The following is a 22,615-nucleotide window of genomic DNA, read 5'->3' as shown; positions in this document are numbered from 1 at the left end:
GTGTGAAAATTTCCATTTTCTTTTCCAGCTGTAACATCCTCCTATCGAGTGACACATTGCTACTTGTTTCCTGTCCAAAGCAGCCTTTTTTAAGTAATGCTCGCTTCTGTCCTTGTGTCATTTCCTTTACTATTGCGCGCTGCCCAGACTTGTTGCAGTGACACTTGCTCTCGAAATATTTCTTTGAAAAGCCAAAATTTGCTCTATATATCAAATAACTGAAGTTATCTCGCTATATCGTGGAGGGGGGAAATCCGTGTTTAGGGTAAAAGGCAATACATTAAAATTGTCTTTAGGTTCAACAGTTTTTTAGGGTTTTGGGTTTTTTTTTTGTTTTGTTTTTTTCAAAACGGGTTTATTTTTTGCAGTGCGGCTAATGCTGAAGTCATTCTCCGTCTCATACAGCAGCAACCAAGGACAAGAGAGCATCAGCAGTGAGAGGAAAAAGAAGAGAGAGAAAGGTGCCTCCTCTCGCCATTGCGATAATTGTCTCGCTGTTGAATCGATGTCGGTGCAAATGCTGCTCTAAGGGGAGGCGATAGGAGTGGAGGAGAAGCGGGGGGATTTAACTTCACACACGGACAAAACCTATGCTTGGATTTCGGCTCTTTTTCCCTTCGCCAATGCAAAAGGAAATATGCAGCGAAGCTTCACCATCCTCTACACCAGTTTACTGGGGATGTGCTTGGGTTCAAGCTCAAGTTTTCCAAGTAACATCAATATAGGTGAGAATGGCCTTTTGTCTGAGAGAAAAAAACAACCTCTGATTCAACTTAAGTCGGTGTCTCTTTTTAAATTTTTTTCCTCTTCGTGTCCGCTGTGTACTACATTAACTCCTCATTCTTTGCTTCTCAACAGGAGGATTGTTCCCAAGCGGATCCCACGAATATGAGGTTTTTCGGTTCGCCCTCTCTCACCACCAGGACATCCCCAAACTGGTGCCGCAGGTGGATATGGTCATGATGGGGAATAGCTTCTCTATGACATATGCCTGTAAGTATCTCGGTGGAAACTGATTACATACGCGTCCATGTAGTCCACCTATTGAACCTAATCTTTAAATCCGTTTATTTACTTTGTAAAGAGCGCTTGCAACTCCATTTGTAAGAGAAGAGAAGAAGAAGAGGGGGAAAAAAGCCTGTGTAGGCTGTAATTGCATTTAATACAGGCCTACTGCAAAGCGTGTGTTCGTAGGTTATCTTATTAACTGTTGCGTGGGACCGCGAAGGACTTGTTTTCCTCTACATGATTGCAGCGTGGTTTGCGCTCTGGGGAAGCCGCGGGGATTTGAAAGCAACCTCTGCGACAGCGACAGCTTTCCTTCAGTCATGTAACAACAGGTTTTTCGTTTTTATGGCTCCTCGTATATGATTTTTAAAACGGCTGCCAATGATCCCAGTGCGCCTTCTTTACACCGATAAAGAAAACAAGGAGTCAGAGCGCAGATCATGGCTCTCCAAACAATGAGGAGGGTAAAAAGAAAAAAAAAAAAAGAAAATACTCCAAATGCATTTCTAATTAGCCACGGATCACAATCCGATTATCTTTTCCTGGCAGAACACAGACTATTAAACCCTCCCACCCTGAAAGCTTCACAAACACCAGCACACAAAATAAACGTTTTAACTTTTGGGACTTCACCCTCCTCCTTCTTTGTATTAATATGGATCTGGAACAGGCAGACGTATCCTCGGTTAACTCAAGTGAGAAACAGTGTGCCAGATTCTCTGACAATGGGATGCAGGATTTATGGTCATCAAGGAAGTTTAAAAGTCCTGCTGGTGAAACCCAATAGTCAGAGCAGTGTGAATGCCATTCTCCTGTTGGTGATAATGTGTGTCATTATGCCAACACCAACAATAGCTCCGTGTCTGAGCTGTGCAAAAGAAATGTCAGTCTAAATTGTTTCATCTTTGTTAGCCCTGCTCTCATCTTTCCTTTGTATTCTGACAAGATTTTGTCGCCCTTGAGGCTCTTCAGCTGTGTTTTTCTCATTTCATCCTCGACTCCTCTGAATTTGCCCGTGGCTCACTCGCGCTCTCTGTAGTGAAGTCGTACACTTCCAGGAGATACCCTTTGACAACCCTGTCTGTCTGTCTGGCAGGTGTGTGACACTGCTTCATCCACAGACATTTACTCCTGCTCCCACTTTGAGTCGTTGCATTTTCACTCTGAACCCTCCCCGCAATTCAAAAACCGGTCTTTATGACTTCCCTGCCGGAATGTATGCAGCAATGATATAAATGAAGAGAAATTAATGTTGATTTATAAAGACACGAAATGCAAGTGTAATGGTATTCTGACTCAGAGTTTTAATGTAATGTGGTTGTAGTCGTTCTTATGAGATTCGGTTATGAGCTTAAAATTGGATTGGAAATAAAGCATTACGTGCAGCGGCACTCATGTAGATTTATAGACATCAGGTGCTGGCTGCTGCTGAAAGCTGAACACGACCACTGAAAGGAAATTTACCCTCATCTGTCAGAGTCTAACAAAATATATCATTAAGCTTCATGCTATGACCTGTTCTCAAGACCACACGCTTTATGAATCACAACCTATACAGAGACATCCATCTGCAGCGTGTCCTGTGGGAAATACTGCAAAACCTGCAAAGTCCACAGCAGATATTTCACCCATCATCCCCCTGAACTCCCCCCACCCTTCAGCCATTTAGGCCACAGAGCCAGGGAGCGCTGTGTAATGAAATGTAAACACACCCAAGATGCCCTCATTAAAGAGACTGTCCTCTGCTCAGAAGGGAGCGTGATGTAAAATATAGGAGGCAGGCTGCTGTTGAATGTTTGCAGGGATTTCTCCAGTGGATCAAACATGGATCCTATCGCAGTAGGGAGGCTGCTGCTGGTGGTGGTGGTGTGGTACATTAACGTCTTTGTCACAGCGTGCAGCCAGTGGCAAGACATCAGCACAAAGAACAACTCAGATGGACAATAAGATGGCTCTCGTCTGCCTTTTTTCTTAGATTTTCTTAGTCTTTTTTTTCACTATTTTTGCCAGAATTGCTTCCAGAAACCATTAAATTGTACATATTTTCTTAAAAATATAAATCTTAGATATCCACAGACATCCTGCCAAACAACACAAATACCCATAGCTTAACGTTTTTGGTAATTTGGTGCTAATAATTCAGTCAAGGGTCATTGCTATTATCCAACTTTTACCAGAAGTTGATTAGATCTATTCTCTTTTAGCTGCAGATGATGCACACAGACTTTCCTTTTCTTTTCTATCTACCCATCCTTTCCTGTCTTTGATGTTTAAATTTGACCCCCCCTCCCACCTCCCATGTCATGCACATCATTGCAGTCCATGGGTATGATGATGGGCTACGGTACAAGCGTGTCAGAAAGATTCGCAGTGGAAGGAGATGACAAAAATGAAAATGACACCTCTTCCTGCTGTGTGTCACTTGCTCTCAAAAGTATTTGGATGTGGAGGCTATAGAGACATGTTTGAGAAGAAAAAGGAAAGGCTCCGGGGCTTGTTTATAATGAGTCAGATGAGAAACGCAGCCTATTCCTGGATTTCCATTTTGTGTGCCAACGTGGAGGAATTTTGGTTTGCGTGAATCTACATCTGGGTGCCCTTTCTATTTAGGATGTCTCGAGTGACTGACAGTTCACCTCTGTAAGTGTGTGACTGTGGGAATGTGCCCGGGGCTCTTGGGGTCCGTGAGTGTGAAAAGCAGAAGGGTGAATGGGCCCTTGTGCACCGGGATGAATGGAGCTCCGGATGAGGGTGATGCTCATCAGCTGGCTCTTATGACCAGCCACTTCCTCCAGAAGCAAGTCTACACAGCATCCACAAACACATGCTCTCTCTCTCTCACACACACACACACACACACACACACACACACTCGCTGGCACCTGCCTAAAGAGCAAAGGAATAGGGGCGGGTGGCTGGAAGTAGGGCAAAGGTGACAGAGAAAATGAGAAGAGATAAAGAAAGCCATAAAACGCTGAATGTTATGGGCAAAGTGGTTCATTTTATTTCCCGCATGTGGAGTCATCGGGGTAGTAATAATAACGATGGCATCTCTGTCTGCATAATGTGAGGCTAATTTGCATTTCTCTCCTCTTCCATCATACGTTGACAGGCAAAAGCGAGTCAAAAAGTAACAGAATTAGCAATATTGCCTTTTTACTGCAGTGTTTTCACATTTCCAGTAAAAGTGCTTGCTGGACTGTTTCCTTGTATACGTTTGCGTCGTTTAAAATAGCTGCCAGGGATGCTCAGCATAGATAGAGAATGTTAGTCACCCATCAGTTAGATATCACATTACCATAATCTGCTACTGGTTTATAATGCAGATGTCACTGATTCACTAGCTTCATGTCAAAGTCTCTGCAGGCTCCCGCTCTGTTTTTCACTTTGATGTGCGGTAAGACTTACAACTAATCTTTGGCTATATTTGGTTAAAAATGTAAAAAGAAAAAAGAGGGCAAAAAATCAAATAAAGAATAAATGAATTAAAAACATTGCACTTAGCAGCAAAGCTAGAATGTGGAATTTCCAATAATATATGTTTTGCTTCACCAGCACCTAACTTACATTTGATTTTGTGTCACGTTCAGCCATCTTGACAATAAACCTTTCTTTAGGACTAATTAGTGTTCATGGAAAACACGATATGCGTTGTCAGTGTGATGTAGATAGCAGTATTTTCCCCAGCTCTCTGAGGGTCAGTTAAAAACCTAAAGAGAGTGAGTGTGAGGCGGCAATGATCAATGAAGTGAGCGCTCTGTGGAAGCCTGCCTAGCTGATCAATAGAGCGTAGATGGGGGTGTGGGTTCGGGGTGGTGGTGGTTGGGGGGGCACTGGTCAAAACTGGGACTGGTCATGTGCTGCTTGTAAATCAAATAGTATCACATAGACAGTATCAGTGAGGATATGAGTTATGGGAAGAAACTAAACAGGTACTATACCTACATGGGTCGTGGAGTAACAGTCTGACATGTACATAATAAGGACTTACCAAACAAGCAAGTTTTAATTAATTGTAGCAACCACTCCTCAGAAAAAACATCAAAAATTGGTGATTTATTATTTCTTTTATTGACTATTATTAGTTTATCCTTAATCACTGGCTCTTCCACACCATGTCTTTGCCCTGTCTCTCTCCTATCACCCCAAACTGGTCATGGTAGGTGACTGCACCTCCCTGAGCATGGTTTGCTGGATGTTTCTTCCCGTTAAAAGGGAGTTTTTCCTTTCCACTTTTACCATTTGCTGGCTTAGAGGGGGGGTCATCTGATTGTTAGGGTTTCTCTGTATTGTTGCCTTACGATATAGTCGCACAACTGTTTATAGCTGTTGCTGTGACTTGGCACTATATCAATAAAATTGAACTAAAGTGGACTAAAACAAAAAGGAGCGCTGTTTTTGACTCTTTTTTTTTTCAGAAGGCTCGTGTGGATAATTTCTTTTCATATACCATAAGAAGTGAAAGCTTGTGAAATAGCTTCTTGAATTTGTCACTATAGGAGCTTTAATGGAAGTGAGACTGAGAAGTCTGGCATGGGAGGAAATATGGGGTGTCTGTCAGCCATAAAGAAAGCACGTCAAGTAAAACAAAAAGGAAAACTCTGAGTGTAGTAACCACATCTACTCACTGATTGAAATTTAGTGTGTGTTTTCACTGTTGTGTGGGTAAACATTTTTTGCCTCAGTGCAAAATGCAAAATATGGAAATGTAGATCAATATCTCCCAAACATTTTGGCGTGTGACCCCTTAACTAAAAAAGCAAATTAAAAGAATTGAAGTCTAACTTGTGATCCAGAACACTGGGGCTACAATCCCATGTCAAACCGCTTATATCAATAAGAGTTACGTTCCAATAACCAAACTGGTGGACAAAAATTCTTTACCTTGAGATAACTTTTGCCATCATGTTGTGTTTTCCCCGCTGCCACATTTACATGGCTCAAGTTTTCCCCATCAGTGTAGTACCATAGTCTGACTATAAAAAAGAAATGTGTGTGAGCATGTGAGACTGCTTTGTGAAATCCTCTGTTCACACCCTTGCGCACACACACAATAGCTAACAAGAGACAGAGCTTGAGCAGATGCATTTAATGTATTATTCAATGCAGCACATCCAAAGCTATCACTCCGTGGAGTTATAAGCATAAATATGTAATAATAAGCCGACAGAAAAAAGAGAATTGAACCGACTCTGTTAAACACTATAATGCTTAGAAATGTTCAGCTTTCCATAGGAGAAACTTCAAAAAAGAAAAAGATGGCATCCTTAACTCTTTTCCATTTCTAGGTGCAAACCGACATGTCTCAGTTGGGGTGAAAGCAATGAGTGGAAGAGGGTGGTGGTGGGGGTGTAGGGGGTTAAGCTGCAATTTCAAGCCCGGTGGCTGGTGTCAGTGAAGCTCTGGCATGTTGTATTTGGGTTTTTTTTTCCTGTTGTAGCAATTGTATCAGTAGTTGAGGTCCATCTGTGGTGACTGACTTCCACAGTGCATGCATGTTCAGAGGGATTACAGAGTATTCAATTTGCTATTGAAAATGGCAGACAAAAAGCAGATCACTGCTCCCTTCTGACTGTTTGGGACATCACAGTTATTTGTCAAGAAGAAAACAAAAGGAAAAAAACAAGAAAAAAAAACTTGTGGCAGTTCTCTTGGGCTAGAGTCTGGCAGGTGCTGGTTTGATGAATGAGAAGACTCTGTTTTTTTTTCTTCTCTTGCTTCAGAGCACCGAGGATAGAGAAAGGCCCATAGCAATCAATGCAGATCAGCCAAAACCTCTCCCAGAGCAGCAGAGTGATAGGATGCAGAGCAGGAGGGGGGTAGATTTTTTTCCCCATGTTCTGTGCGTGTGTGCGTGTGCGCTTGTGTTGCTTTGTACAAGAAAGACAGAGGGAATGTACACATGGGGGAGGGAGGCAAGAAGAGAGTAATGGCTGCGAAACAGAAAATAAGCAACCTGTCATTTAATATCTTCACCCTCATGTGACTTTTTCTAAGAAAGACTTGCCACATGAAAGTGAACTGACCAGCCAGTTGCGGCAATCCAAATTGTGTTGTGAAGACAAGACCACAGCCTTTATCACACATCTTATTTAGCCCATAAACACGCACACGTTACTGATGACTGTGTCCACTCTGTTTCAATTTGTCCCCCTCATTGTCTTTCTAAACCAACTCCAGATCCTCCTCTGTATTCATGCAAGCTCACCAAGTATTTAAAACAAATCTGTCGCCTCTGGAGGTAATGGGAGCTGGGACGTGGAGGTCTGAGCTGAGACGTCTGGGGCTGGCAATTAGAAAACAATGTGTTCGCGGATGAGGACCAGGATTTGTGTTGCGGGGTGGAGGGACGAGCGCCTGATGATGGCAGCTGTCATGTTTTTGCAGCAAAGACAGAAGCGGAGTCCCTCTTTTGTCATACAGTGCATTATAGGAGCCTCTGTGTACTGTAATGAGGAACAAAGCCTACAAGCATATTAAGCAGTGTCACACACTACAACTGCTGTTGTCGTTGGCACAGTTGCGCAGATGCTCGTGGTACTAAATTACACAAAAGTGACACAAGAACTGCAACAGTTGTTAAAAGTTGCAGAAGCAGAAAAGGCAAGAAATGAAACTGAAAATCATGCATCATCTCATATTTTGCCTCCCAGCTTAGACTGTGGTGTATATTTCCTTATGTGTAGGTGCATTAACTTGTGTGGCTGAAGTGTTACAAATCAGACAGATAAATGCATTGAAAGGGAGATTTATATGTATATCACCCATCTATCCATCAATGGAAATTCCACAGGGAAAGGTGCAATAGTGCAAAATAAAAATAATGTTATTCATTATGTTTATCATTATAAAAATGGCTCTTAACATTTTCCACATGGTATCAAATATGAAGTATTTTCCTGAGTATCTGTAGCAAGTTTAAAATTCCAATATTGTGACTAACACACACAACCACAACTTTATATTTCCTCAGTAATGACGTTACTTTATTTTTGTTAAGCACTGGAGTATCTCTAAATACTCGCGCATGAGCTGTCTAGCCTATACAAGCTCAAATTGCCATTTTACACAAGATTCACATGGTTCACATGGTAACATCAGACACAGCCAGCACAATTTCTGAAAAAAACATTCAGTGACATTTTAAAAGTAATAACCAACACAACACCTTACTCTGTGTAACTCTGCAATGCCTCCGTTTGAGATGATGGAATGAGTTTGAGGTGTTCAAAATTCTTCTTGACACCCCTTTCAGAATTGCTTTTGGATGCCTGTTACTAGTCCTCAACCCCCACACACACACTCAAATGCAAAAGATCTCCTTATATGGCTCATGTTCAGCTGATTCCTTTTTACACTTTCAAATTAATTCCTTGCGCTTTTGCTTTTGTATTCTTGTGTTAATAATAGAACTCATCTGTCAACCCTGTGAGCTGCATACATTCTGTAGTGTAACTGCATGTGTACACAGTTTCTCAAACGCCTGAGACTAATCCACTCTACGGAGTTATCGATATCAAGATTTAAATACATCAGGGTAGCGGATTTAATCCATGAATTATCCATAGGTGCCTTGTCCTGTACTGTTATTGATTGTCTCTAGTATCTGCAAGTTGGAGTCAATGGCTCAATTAGTTAACTGAGAAAAAACTGGCTATAACATTATTCATTTATCAAGCACTAACAGTCAAATGTTTGCTGGGTGTGTGTTTTTTTTTTCAAATAAATACATTTTCTGCTTTTGCAGCTCTAGATAGAAATGATTTTTTGCAGTGCTCATAAATTCTGCTCAGGTTTGCGGTGACCACAATCATTTCCCACGAGCTCGGCTGGAATCTGTTGAAGAAGGTTTATAATTCATACAGAGGTTCCTAATGAATTAGCTTGCAGGTTGCGAGTTTGGCTCTTCTTGCCCCTCATATCCACTTCCATCACTTCCCCTGTCAGAGAAATGAAAGCGTGTGAGCGGGACCGTCCCTCTGCACCTGTCGACACTGATACGCAGATGGGGAGATAATTGCGAAGGGATAATTGTTAAGGAGATAATTGGAGTTTCCATACCCCCTGACAGGAGCTGGTCTGGGCTATGTTTCTGACCCGTTGCCCAGGTAAGCATTTGTTCAGCAGGCGGCAGGGCTCCGCAGCAAACCAGATTGGAGACGTGGTGAGAAACAGTAAGAAGGAGAGACAATAGCTTGGCGTGAAAGGGTTAGAGAGTGAGACACCAGAAGAGAGAGAGATGTTCGGAGCGGAGGGGAGTGCTCTCACACCCTCGATTACCCATTTAATGAGGCGATGCGGTGCCATTGTTTTATTACTTAGAGGAAATAGGAGAGATCTAGATTTCACTGTGTGGTCCCTTTATTTCCCACTGCTAGGCTGGCATCTGTTCTCTTTGTTCGCAGCATTCTCCTTATCATTTCCTCTCACAGGCACCCGTGCTTCTCTTTCTTTGCCTTCTGTCTGCTGTCACCTACATTTTCAAGACTCACTTCATTTTTTGCTCATCCTTATTAACCTTCCGTGGCCCCGTTTTCAACTAATATAAACTCTCATGAGAATCCAGTGCGCCCTGACTTACAATCTAAGTCCTGTTTGGTTGGTCAGCTGTTGGTCCCACATCTCCCCCAGAGTTCAGTGTCTTCCTCTCTGGATTTAGTCGATATTTTCCTTATTTTGCCCCCTTTCTTACTGCTTCAGCCACTCTTTTTTTATCCTCTGTCTCAATTTCCCCTTTTTCTTTGTTGCAAAACACAATTTTATTGCTTTTGTTGAGGAAGTACATCTCTTTTGAGCTTGGGAAGGTAACGCTGTTTAACCTGGGAAACAACAAATCTCTGGAGCAACAAATCGCCGTCTGTCAAAAAACCAACGCCCTTTTCAAAACCTCTTGAACCAGTTTTGACTCCCTTAACTCTTAAGTATAGATTTTCTGGAACATACATGGATCAAAGAATTACCACTACAATGCGCTATGACTAAAAATACTCGTTGGCAGATTTTTCAGGATTTTTAAGGCGATGCAACTGAAAACTGCTTTGACAGCGAAACCCTCCTACGCAGTCATGTCTGGAGACTTTCATGCAGATCCGGGTTGGTGCTGTGTTTTGGTCCCCTGGGTCCCTGTCCTCTGCGCAGAAGGAGATTGATTGCACTGTGTGAGTCATGCTGTGTTGGAGGGCTCGCAGAGTAGGCCACCTCCACCCCATCACCTGAGGGGTTCTTTACAAGCACGATCTGTGTGTGATACGCTGTCTTGTCAAACCCAGTGAGACATTGTTGTTATTTTTTATTTTTTTTATTGAAATATTTTTGAGCTAGAGCTTAACGTTTATGAAGGGGTATTGTTTTTTACCCTTAAAAGAAAAATGAGGTCTGAATGCTTGCATACAAATGTGCGGTCTGATTGAATCGGTTATTGACTTCTTTTGCTCGTCCTTTCATTAACATAGCTGATTAGCTCTCCTGAAGATGGATGAGACCAGAGGGACCACAACATGCTCTCTGTTTTTATTACATGCATTATCTGGCAGTTATTAGCCATGGGTGGCTGAGTGGAGGATAACTGTGCACCTAGCAGTGTCTGGTGTCAGATGTGTTTATCTCCCCTCAAAGTGCTCTGTGGTTGATTGAGTGACCCTTCACCCTTGTGAAGGTGGTGTATTTTGCTGCCTCATGTGACAGCTGCCTTCCTGCTGGTGTCATTCCACTCATGTTTCCAAAGGATACTTTAAACCTAGTGCAGAAAAGTACCAAACCTTAGGATTATCAGTGTAAGCCAGCCAAGTAAAGGAAGTGTAAATTTCTGAAAACAAAAAATGTGAAATGTTTTTTATATAGATTTTTCATTATTTTGTGAGGAATTTAAGCCTTTCATTACAGAACCAGGAGCAGAAAAATGACAGGAAATGGTATCCAACTAGCTTCTCTGTTGCTTTAGCTACTAGGTTTATACCTACACTGCAATCAATACATTCACTTGTAAAAAGAAATGTTTGACAGTGTAGTGGATTGCTGCTGATTTTGTCCCCCCTAAATTTTAGATGAAGGCCTATAAAATCTATTACATGACAGTTCAAGAATCAAAAAAGTATCTTCACTTCCAGCAATAAACAGTGTAAGAAAGATAAGAAAGACATCAAACTGCTAGAATCTTTTGGGTAGTGACTGTGCCATGCTGTACATATCTCAACACTAGTTTTACCGCAGCCTAACATCTGCTGTTAGAAATGATAGAACTGGGATATTTGGTATTTCGTACTAAACAAAAAGTCCACAGGACAGTGATAAATTGTGCAGGTGCTTGGCAGGATTAGAACCTATTGTAGACACTGAAACTATACTTGAGGTTTTCAGTTATGTAATGTTGTTTTTACCTGACATAAATAGGACTATTGACAGATCATTCCACTGTCTCGAGTGTTGAGAACCACTTTGTATCACTTGGAAAAATAGGCCAAATAAGCAATGTGTCCCAGGCCTAATTATAAAAGCGTCTCATTATCATCATCAGGATTTTATGTATAAAGACATTTTAAATGCAAATATATTTAAATATAAATGATCTGAGGATTTCATTTTGTGTTGATATGAACGACACATGTAGGAATCTTACCCGTAGTTGTCATTTTTGGGGGCAGGATTGGAAGCATAAGATCCACAAAAAACTTGACTTACCTTGAATTTTGCGTACCGTTTCTATAAAATGGTGCTACAGGTTCACAGCCGCTGGTCACTGTGCATTCCTTTATAAAATGTAACTGTACTGATTAATCAATCAAAGCTTAATAGCTTCACTGGAACTACAGGAAATCTGCAGTTCCATACCCGTGCAGTAGTTACGGAGCTCTTTCGTAACAGATCTCGATGTTCATCCCTTGATTTTATAATGTTGCTCCAGAGTTGTGAGTAAAAAAATTTAGACAGGACCTTTAAATTTCTCACACTGGGCATTTTTTGTTTCCTAATTTCTTGTTTTTTTAATTTCCTTTTTCAAGAATTCATGAATAATTGAATAATGTGTTTGGTTTTCCTCGTTCTATAGGCTGAAAAGGGACTAGTTGGAAAATCGTGATGACGCAAAGGTGTAGGATTGGGTGAAATGACTTTATGAATCAGTCTAGCAACAGTATGCTGAGCTAGAAGAAAGCTGGATTTAGCAGCTCACAGCGCTCAGTCTTAGTCTAGTGATGCCCGCAGGAAAAATTCATGATTTCATAGCATTTGAAACAGATTTCTTTGAAGTTTCACAGTAAATGATGCACCGAACTGAGAACGGTATACGGTCGATCAGAGGATAAGATGAGCAACCAAATCGGATGTCCTATTTTATGGAGTCACCTGGCATGTCACTCCTCAGTAGTGAGGCTCTATCAAAAAAAAAGATCTTTATGGATGACTGAACAAGAACTCTCCAATCAGTATGCTCCCTCCAGCTAAACCCAGCTTCCTGCTGCTGTAAAATTTCCTCTCTACCGCTGACCTTAATGTTGCACATTATAATAGCATATATAACCCAAGGGAGGAAAATAGTAGATACGTGTGTCCCTTCTGTGTGTGTCTGTGTGTGTTTGTGATTCTGATACACAAATCAGAATTTGTGGTTTGTCTATGGTCTCCGTAAACCTGTGAGTCCAGATTACATCAATTACTGATTTAGCATTAGGCACAGCACTCAAATGACATTTGTTATACAGTATTGATTCTTCCAAACCTGTTTGTGTGAAGCCCTAAAAATACATTTGTGAGGGCTCTTGGTACAATTCAATTCAGCTGCATTGATTTTTTTTTCTTATTTATTTATTTTTGGCATGTCAAGCAAACCAGGACTATTGAAAAAAAGAATCACATACACCCACACAAAGAAGCAATTTTTTAATACCGCGTTTCTGTACACAGGTTAGGGAACAGCTGATGTGGAGCTGCTGGGAGGCAGCCATGCGCAAGGGCACCTTGACACCTCTGACTTATATATCTATTTCCCTATATTTCCGGCGAATACTGACATATCCTTAAATGAATTTTTTTTGTTTTCCCAAAAATCTGTCGAATATATTTTTTTCCTATCCATCAAAACTAACGCGATGCTGTTTTAATACTTAAAGTGTACTTTTTTTAGCCATCAAGTCGTCTATCCATATTTCTATCGTAAACCGTTATGGTCACTATTAAGGAGGCACCTTTTCCAAACACCCGCCCAATAGCCCTTCAGATGCAGGAGCAACTGTCACAAACATCCCTCTTTCATGCAGCCAGCACAGACACGTCTGTCATTTAAAATTTGGCTCATGCTAAGCAGAGGAACAGCTGCAGGGCATAGGAAACAGAGAACAGGGAAGACGCGAGTGCGTGAGTTGTTTCTGACAGTTCCTCCTGTTGCGTGAGTATCAGCCCCTTTAGGAATTGAGTTTCTCTCTCTCTCTTTCTCTCTCTCCTTTTTTCTGCCGCCCAAAGCTCTTTGGCCACAACAAATGCAAATCAACATCTTGTTCATTCATAGGAAAAGCCTGGTATGGATAAAAATGTCAGCTCTGTTCCAATGAGCTTTCCTGCAGCTGTATGCAGTAAACAATTAGTTGCTGACTTTTTGGACATTATTATGGTTAATTGGTGGTAATGCATTTAAACGTAACTTTGTGGAGTTCTCACATATTTTTTTACAGTGCTGCCATCTTAGGGAGGAGCCACCAAAACAGGCAAATGATAGTCACTCATAATAATCAGGTTGATGAATTACATTCATTTAAAATGAAGCACAGTTACAGATAGGCACCATTAGACAATGTTAAGATTTCGATAGTATACACACACAGGCCTAACTGTAAAAGTTAAGAGGTTAGTAATGAAACTCTCAGAGACTGATTGCAATCCGCTGTGTGTATGAGTTTATCAAATATGTGCTAACTCAGCTACAGCTGCAAAATCAATGGGGGCTTTATCAGTTATTCATAATTATTTATTCCACAAAAAGAGAAAGTATAAAGAAATCACAAAGACTGATATCATACACCACAGGTAATTTGTCGCAGTTTTACAGTTAAATCATTTGTTACATGGATGCTCGGCTTATACATGGCTGTTGAAATATTATAATTTTAGCGTTAGTAGTGGTGGGCAGCCGATCAGGAGCACAGAGCCTTAAATTCTTTTGAAAAGTTAACTACACGAGCAAAAAGTCACAAATATTTCTCACTCGCATAGTATGATCCCTGGCACACAGGAGCTCACTGTCTAACTGCTTTTATGCAGACAATGTCCAGACAAGGCCAAAATGGATGAAAAGGAAAGATGGAGCAGAGAGAAAAGTATCCTTTAGTTTTTTTGTTTTTTGTAGTTTAGTTACTTTTTCAGATGTACCATCCCTCACAGTAAAAATCTTTACCATATCAGCCCCAGTGTCAAGATGACTGTGTAGCTTAGCCAGGGAGATTCAGAGAGAACAGCCTTTACATTGTAGTAAAGTAGCAGTAGTAAACACAAATCACTGTGATATCTGCTAGCTAAACTCACACACCAGTGGCCACTGACAGCTCAGAAAAAGCAATGGCTAGCTTTTAGTGTGGTTAAAGATGTCAGTCTCTTATTGGTGATGTGGTGGAGGAAATGCTACCAGTGTCAGCTTGATATGAAACGAGTTAAAGTTAATACATGGCATAGATGATAGGATATTCAATACTCTGACTGAAACTACAAAAACCTGATGTAAACAGTGTTCATTGTTGATAAGGCAAAAATATGTTTATGAGTAAGGTAAGGCTGTAATGTTTATTATCATTTGCAGTTGATTTTTAATGGCAGTAAACTTGTAATGTAACAAGTTCCATTTTAATGACAATAATTTTTTATTGTTACAAGTTCATTTTTAATGGACCTCATAACGTAACAAGGTGCATTTCAATAACAGTAAACTTTTCTTGTTTCATGTTTATTTTTAATGGCATAAATGTTTTAATGTTACAAATTCCCTTTTAATGGCAGTAATTTGGAATTTTGGATGTTTTTTAATGTTATAATGTCACAAAACACTTCTAAAAGTAACATTATTATTAGGAAGTGTAACAAGTAGAACCTGGATTTCTGGGTGCTGGTGTTTCTAAATTGCTTCCCCCCCCCGGCATTAATTTGTATGTATAGAGAGCCTGAGCTGAGCTAAGCTGGAGATGTTGGAACTGGGGTTATTTATATAACCAATAATAACAACCTCAAAAAAGGATAAATAGCTTCTAAATGAGAATCAGCAGAGCTTTGCCTCGCAGTTATAGCAAGTTAGAATTTGTTGGGCATTATCCCTTTCTCGTTTTGAGTGATAATAAAAATGGGATGCAGTGAAGCCCTACTGTCTTTCATTATTTCAGAAATTATCTAAGGATTTTGCAAAACCAAGTCACTTTTGCAAATTTGCTAATTCCTCGAGGTGAAAAACCTAATTATGACAAAATGTCCAAACACTCCACAATTCCCACTCCATCTTACGAAAGTCCTTTAGCAGCTCTGAGCTACTGTAATCCCTGCCAGAGAAACAGACTGTTGCCAGGGCAACCCCAGTCCTGCCACCATGGCAGCTGTAACTGTGGCGAGGAGATACGGAGTGCCAGAGTGGACAGGTGTTGCCGGGGTCTTTGAGATCAGTTTAGGTCTCTCAGCCCTGCGTCCAGTGCCGTTACACATGTGGAGCAACACTAACAAGCTGCTCACACACAAACAGACTCAACATGCTACCGCTGTGTACTGCCATCAAGACTCGGACGGCTGAGCTACGCTAATGCTTATGTCGAATTAGACAGGCGCATGGTTGTCTTGCCAACTCGGAGCAGGAGGTCTCTGTCACATGGTTTTTGGGGTTTTTTTTCCAAACGCACACACTGAAGTGATGAGAAATGACTCATATTCTGTGAAACATTGTAACCTGCTGTAGGGCAGAGTAATGGGGCACTGCACAAAAAGTCAAACAAGCTCCCGTTACCTTTTATTCAAGCAGAACATGGAGGACACCACATCAAATTGGTCCTAGAAAATTGTAAGGGGATATATATAATGTGTGCTAGTGGAAAGCAGTAGCTGAGAGAGTGTCCATTTATTAGCAAGAGCATGAAGAAAAGATAGTTCTGTTACTGAGTCAGTGTGGCGAGGCGCAAAATGTCTATTTCAGGGCTTGCTTTAAGTAGGGTGACTCACCAGGCTTTGGAGCACTAGAGGCTGCATATGTGTGTGCGTGTTCATGGCGTGTACGCGCGTGTATTTTTCTGTGATATCCCTGTTTTTTCTCCCACTCTCGGTTCCTCACTCTCCCTCTATCTCCGTCACACACACGTGCCTGACCGGAGGGTGCAGGTCTGTGACAGGTTAGGCGTTTTGGGTATGGGCCATCCTCGCTCTCTGTCTTTCCCTCAGCTCCTAGCTGCAAGCTGGCCCCCGTGTGGGTACAGGCACCGTCTTCAATCTGTTTGGTAAATACTGAGATAAGTAAGGCCCACCCATCGCCATAGCAGAAAATAGCCCAGACCAGACCTGGAAGTGCAAAGATACCATGCTCTACTGAGAGCACGGTGAGGATATAAAGTGCCGAGAGAAGATCACGAACATAAATTAGCTATTTTAAGAATTTAGGGGGTGTGAAAGAGATCAGAGTGACAGACAGACAATGAGAGAGAGAGAAATGAAGGGACTGAGGGAGAAAGGCAAATGAGAGCTGGAAACCACCTCCTGCTGCTAGTAAAATGTCAGTGGAACCCTGGGGATGCATTGATTAACCTCTCTACTCCTAATCTGCCTCCACCACCTCCACCTTGCACTGAAGGCAAAACACACAGATTAATGCTATGCAGCTGGACCAACAGATGAGCCCTGCATAAACATGCTATTGAGTACTAGTTAATAGCTCAGGCTCTAAAGACTTCACAGTTCCCAGCATGCCACAGATACTTATTTCCTCTTTCTCTCTATCCTCCCACTTTAAAAACCGAAATTAAATCCAAACCGTGGATTAAATTGATTTTAATTCAGACAAAATTCTGTTGTGAGATGTGGTTAGTTCAGTTTGACTAACCACATCCAATGAAATGATTATTTTTTCGATTAGCCTGATCTTTTCTCAGTTTCCTGGATATTCATCTAACAATAACCTTAGACTCAGAAAAGCTGCAGATCTGCACACGATAGCTCTACAGGCTAATTACGATAATTGCTTATTGGACCATATCACTCTCATCCTACTAGCGGATGTAGGCAGGATGGCGACAAAGTTTAATTTGACGCTTAATAGACGTTCAAAAGTTCAAAGACTAACACCCTGTATATCTGCTTGTTTTTCTGTTCTGTCCCTTGCAGTTTGCTCCCAGTTCTCCAAAGGTGTGTATGCCATCATTGGCCTGTATGACAGGAAGACAGTCAACATGCTGATGTCCTTCTGTGGAGCGCTGCACGTCTGCTTTGTGACACCATCCTTCCCCATTGAAACAGCCAACCAATTTGTGATCCAGCTGAGGCCCGAGCTCCAGGATGCGCTGGTGGGAGTTATCGAACACTATGGATGGTCCAAGTTTGTCTACATGTACAGCTCCAACTCAGGTAGGAAAGCTGCTGGCTCTCTGTTTAACTTAATGTTTAGGCTTGCCTCCATCGTTACAAAAAAGAAGGATGTCAGCATCTGATGGTGGAATTTCTCTCATGAAAACGAGCATGCGTGCAGACGAAGACAGCCAGTACCAGTCGTTAGACCAGCCACCAGTTGTCATCTTTATATTGCCATGGCGACAGCAGTAGGGTCAATTTTAGTCATTGTGCAGCAACGAGCAGTCATCAGAACGCTTATTTTAGACCACCACTTTTTTACAGACAGGGGACACAGAAAAGAAATATTGACCTGCACTGACTATCAGATAAATTGCACAATGGTACAAAAGATTAAGCTTTTTATTGAGCGCTCCTCAACAGAGACCAGGGTTGCTGCAGTTCCTTTGTCCGTCCCATGAAAGAAAAAACGAGTGCTGTAGCATTTAAATTGAACATTTTAATGACACTCCTGCATAGTCAGACAAAAATAAAGTAGCACACCTGTCAGCCTCCTGCTTCTTCCTCTCCATCTCCCCCAGAGCCAAACAGCTATAGCTTTCCCCATAATGCCAGGCCATCTGTCCCAGGTGTTGTGGGTTTTGGAGCATGACCATGATTTGTGTATTTTTTGTGTATGCCCAAAAGCAGCCGCACTTCAATACATTTAGGCTGTATGACAGCTTATTGCAGCTTGTATCTGCTTATGTGTTTGACTTGTGTGTGACAAATAGCAGATTTAAGTCAGCTTTAAAAGACAGATGCCATTATGTCATTCCACACAGCACACAATCAAGCAGTGACAGTAGAGATTTCACAGCAGTCTTTGGCCTGTCAATGCATGATGACCGTAGCGGCCACACATGCCCCTCAGATTTATTTTTTTTTATCTTCTGTGATCCATTTATTAACTACTCACGAATTCTGCGTATGCCTGTGTGTGTGTGTGTATTTGTGTCTGAGAGGGTCACCCCTGTGAGTAGTGGGATGGAGCCAGCAGAATCCATATCAGTCGTCTCTGTTGCTTGGATACTACACTGCAGTCACTCTTCCTACATGGTTATTTAAAGCCTTTAAAAGAAATCATATTTAGTTTGATCAGTTTGTGTAGTACGGTATAGAGCGGCTGTGTTTGCCTCTTCTAAATGTTTCATCAAACTATCTTTTATTAGGTACACTGCATCAGTTAAGTTGACAGTGCCTTCAGGAGACTGTTGTGAATTGGCACTATATAAATAAAACTATATTGAATTGAATTGAACTGAATTGAATTTGCTAGCATGAAACTCTTGTACACTCTACAGTGTATCTCTTGTAACAACATATTATGGTACAGTACAATTTAAAATATAAGGTTTACCATAACCATACAAAACTATTTGTCATCATTTGTCTGTACTCTGTCTTGAACTTCATTATGAGGAACAAAGTGCAACCATATGTCGATAGTCTATCGATCCTAAACTCTGTGTCCTTTTTTTTGGAACTATAACAAGATCTCAGCTTTTGTAAGAATGTCCTCTACATGAAACAACACTGAGTATGAACACTGGCCAGAACCTTTACTTTGTTTCAGGAGCTTTGGCCACTTCTAGCTAAAGATTAACATAGCTTAACAGAGCTAGCCATCATAGCATAGGCTGTAGCGGTCAGCACTGTGTGTGAACTTTCTGTGAGGAGGAGCCACAGTGTAATTTTTTTCTGTGATTTTCTCCTTTTTCTTATGCCAAAAAACAAACAAACAAACAAAAATGCTAGATTATTGCTGCCTACAGTGACCCAGGACACAAAAACAAATTTTTAATGTGAAGTTTCACTTCCTGGTTTAAAAAAGTTCAGTTATTGGCCAGGAATCAAAGTTTAAACACAGTATAGCTAAATTTAACATTTTAACAATATTAAATTGAGAATTTTAAAAAATACAGTATTTTACTGTAAAATTGTTGTGTTGCTCACTTAGTAGATGTACTTTCAGACCAGACTGTTACTGTGTAAACCTGCATTTTTCTGATTTAAAAGACCAAAAGCTCTCTAATTTCTAGTCTAATATATTCATATCCAATGTCTATCTATGTTAGCATTTTTCCAGTGTTTAATCCATTATCCAAAGCAGTCAAGAACATACAAATATATCACATGCATTATCACCCTCCTGCCACCTCAGAGGCTTTAGTATTTCCCCCCTTTTCTATTACCATTTGTCTTGCTCTCTTACAGCATCCCCTAATAAATGTGCCTCTCATTTTTATTTTCAGAAGCCAAGAATGGGAAAACAAATTTGATAGCCCATTAAACCTATCATAAACAATATTCAGGAAATAGTTTGCTAAAGTGTTATTTTCTCTGTTCTTGATTGTCTGTTGCCCTGGTCGCCCATGTACTGCCTCTGGCCAAAAGGGTGCTTATGACAGCCAGATTCCATTATGATATCATTCTCTCTCAGGATGCCTTTGAGGGAACATTTTTGTGAGTTCTCCTGTCAGACTGACTTTGATTTAGAGGAGTGCATCAAGCACATTTAAAAATGCGAGAGGATATTTGAAGTAAATCAGTCGGTCAGTGAGGCAAGCAATCAATACTTCTGTAACAAAACAAATGAAAAATAAAGACAACATTAGAATCCATTAATGAGATTCATATACTAATTTTAGCACACCTTAACTGCTAACCAGCTGTATTCCAATGTAAAATCAGATTAAGAACTAAATACGTATATTAGGTTTTTAAAAGAAATAGAAGAATTTAAAATAAATAGCAAGAGAATGAAAAGATGAAAATTAATGAACTTCTGGGTCCGTGTTCACAACGCGTCCCAGTACTAAAAGTAGCTGCTAGTGAAAATAATGAGTAAATTCACAGAGTTTCTCTTAAAGTCAGGATTATACAAAGGTTTTACACAGTGGCTGATGGAAATAGGTAAAGCTGGAAATGGTGTGACTTTTGGAGCTAGTGTAGCTAAGTATTTAAATTTCCCACCATAATAACAGTGATTGCATAATAATAATAAATTGTGCATTTGCATGTGTGTCAACTCCAAATGCTGAGCTAAGATAATGTTTGTGGTCGATCTCATTTAAAATTCACTCACATCTTCCAGCCAACGCAATAACACTGAACTGGAAAAAAACGAAAAAGAAAAAGAGTGCAGCAGTGCAGCAGTGATGAGTTTGGTCGGTCCAGCTTTCATCAGCCGAGTGATCACACAAACAATTACAGCTCTTCCAACGGTCTCGTATTATGATTCAGTTCATTTTATTTTTCACATCTCAGACTTGCAAAAGCATTCACAGACATGGCGAACTTCCCAGCGTTGTAGGTGTAATTTGTAAAAGCTGAATAATTTTCACTGTTAATAATTAAGCGCAAAGTATGCCAACATAATAAACTGGTAGGTCCGTGTTTTCAAATATTTCGTAGACTAAAGTATGGCTTCAGATTTATGCAACTAACTTATTTATTACAATTTCATATTCATGTTTAAACCATTTCCAGAGTAAATTATATGATTAGATCTGCTGATTTTGCCCATCATTTTCACTGAACCAAGCACACCTTTTGAGAGAATGAGTTCTACCTGGCGACAGGGTCACCGCCTTTCTGTCTTTTGAGCTGAATCAGTCTTAAGCTGGAACTCTTTGCTTATAGTTTTATTTACAGTTTTCTTTATAGTTTTTGATGAGCTCTCTGGGAGGATTATCATATTTGTGAACACAGGTCCTGGTTACAATGAGTGGTGCTGTCCATGGTGCTGAAACACTTACTAGTGCCACAGCTCGACTCCATTAAAGTACAGCCGGCCTCGTGACTTTATTTACAGCTCACTATCTCCTGTCTCCCCGTGCTCATCACTCTATCGTTCATTTCTTCTGTTAAATGTGTCGGCACCATGAGGTAAAAAGGAATAGCCATGTACCAACCCCTCTGTATCACCTCCATTCAGCATCCTCACATTTGTCTGGTTGCCTAATTTATTTACATGTGCTATATTGTGGTCATATATAGAGGTGAAACACCATCCATCTTTTTATTTCTTAATGACCTGTTGTCAAAAAAAGCAGCGTGAATTGCCTGGAGAGCAGCTGGTGTGCATTCTAATAAGACCAAGCAATCATCTTTCAGACGCTGTGACTTCATTTCTCATTCTTCTTTTGACAGGGTCTGTGTTGTTGCTGCTGTTGCTGTTGTTGTGGGAAAGCCAGTATTTGCGTGCATTTGTCGTAGAATATATGTAAACCGCGTGATGTGCGGAAAGAAGGAGTCTTTAACAGTGCTTGCCAGCTAAGTAACATAGAAGCAAACACAACTACGTCGTGTATCAGTTTGCAATTCTAAATTTTGTGATTGCTATAATTCATTTGGGTAATGGCTGCCAGTCTGCCGTGGGTGAAATTACTTTATTTACTCTGTGGAACAACTGCGGCTGCCAGCTTGAGAGGAATCTGATTGGTCTGCTGCCAGCAGCAAAGAAGTACAACAGTGACTCAGATTGTAAATCAGAGCTCAAGATCAATGTGTTCCATAATCACCTTTTATAGCCTGTCTTAGCATGAGCCTTTAGCTTTTTGGCTGCTCTACCTGCTTCTCTGTGATGCTCGAATGAGTCAGCAGGGTATTGGTGACAGTGTAATTGAGTAGAGCCACCTGTAATTGGGGCTTGGAGGACTTAAAGCTTACTGTGAGTGTGTCGTCTAGCTGATTGTTTGTTACCATGAAAATGGTGATTATTTAGGCCGGTGGTGTGCGAGTTGGAAATGTGCACCTGTATATGTCAGTGTGCTTAATGGACTATCGCATTCGTTACACTTTATCACCAGAGCTACAGGGGAGATTCTGATGGATAAGCTTATCAGGGGCAGTTTGGGTTTCTGCGCAGCTTCTGTTTGGCTCACAAGTTGTCTTAATTTATCTTGCAGTTCATAATATAACTACACAAAGCATGAGATTACCCCGCATGTAATTTATTTTGCATGCTGTCTAATAAGATGTAGACACTGTTGGATTGCTCCCAGTAGATGAATACCAACTAGTCATTCATCATCTTTGCAGAAGTTCTGTTACA

General features: G+C 40.8%; 1 protein-coding gene across 2 annotated transcripts in view; it reads left to right on the top strand.

Annotated features, from left to right (window-relative positions):
* Positions 1–428: 428 nt before the first annotated feature.
* Positions 429–22,615, top strand: part of gria1a (glutamate receptor, ionotropic, AMPA 1a) — a 73,165-nt gene continuing 50,978 nt past the window's right edge. For both annotated transcript variants that reach the window (XM_063490357.1, XM_063490364.1), the window contains exons 1-3: positions 429–725; positions 859–993; positions 17,335–17,574. In XM_063490357.1, the coding sequence (XP_063346427.1) occupies positions 638–725; positions 859–993; positions 17,335–17,574 (463 nt within the window). In that variant the 5' untranslated portion in view covers positions 429–637. The remainder of the gene's footprint in view (positions 726–858; positions 994–17,334; positions 17,575–22,615) is intronic.

Source organism: Pelmatolapia mariae, linkage group LG2 (assembly GCF_036321145.2).
Source record: "Pelmatolapia mariae isolate MD_Pm_ZW linkage group LG2, Pm_UMD_F_2, whole genome shotgun sequence".
NCBI lineage: Eukaryota > Metazoa > Chordata > Actinopteri > Cichliformes > Cichlidae > Pelmatolapia > Pelmatolapia mariae.
The sequence above is the reverse complement of the archived record's forward strand: the minus strand, read 5'-3'. Positions and strand labels throughout refer to the sequence as shown.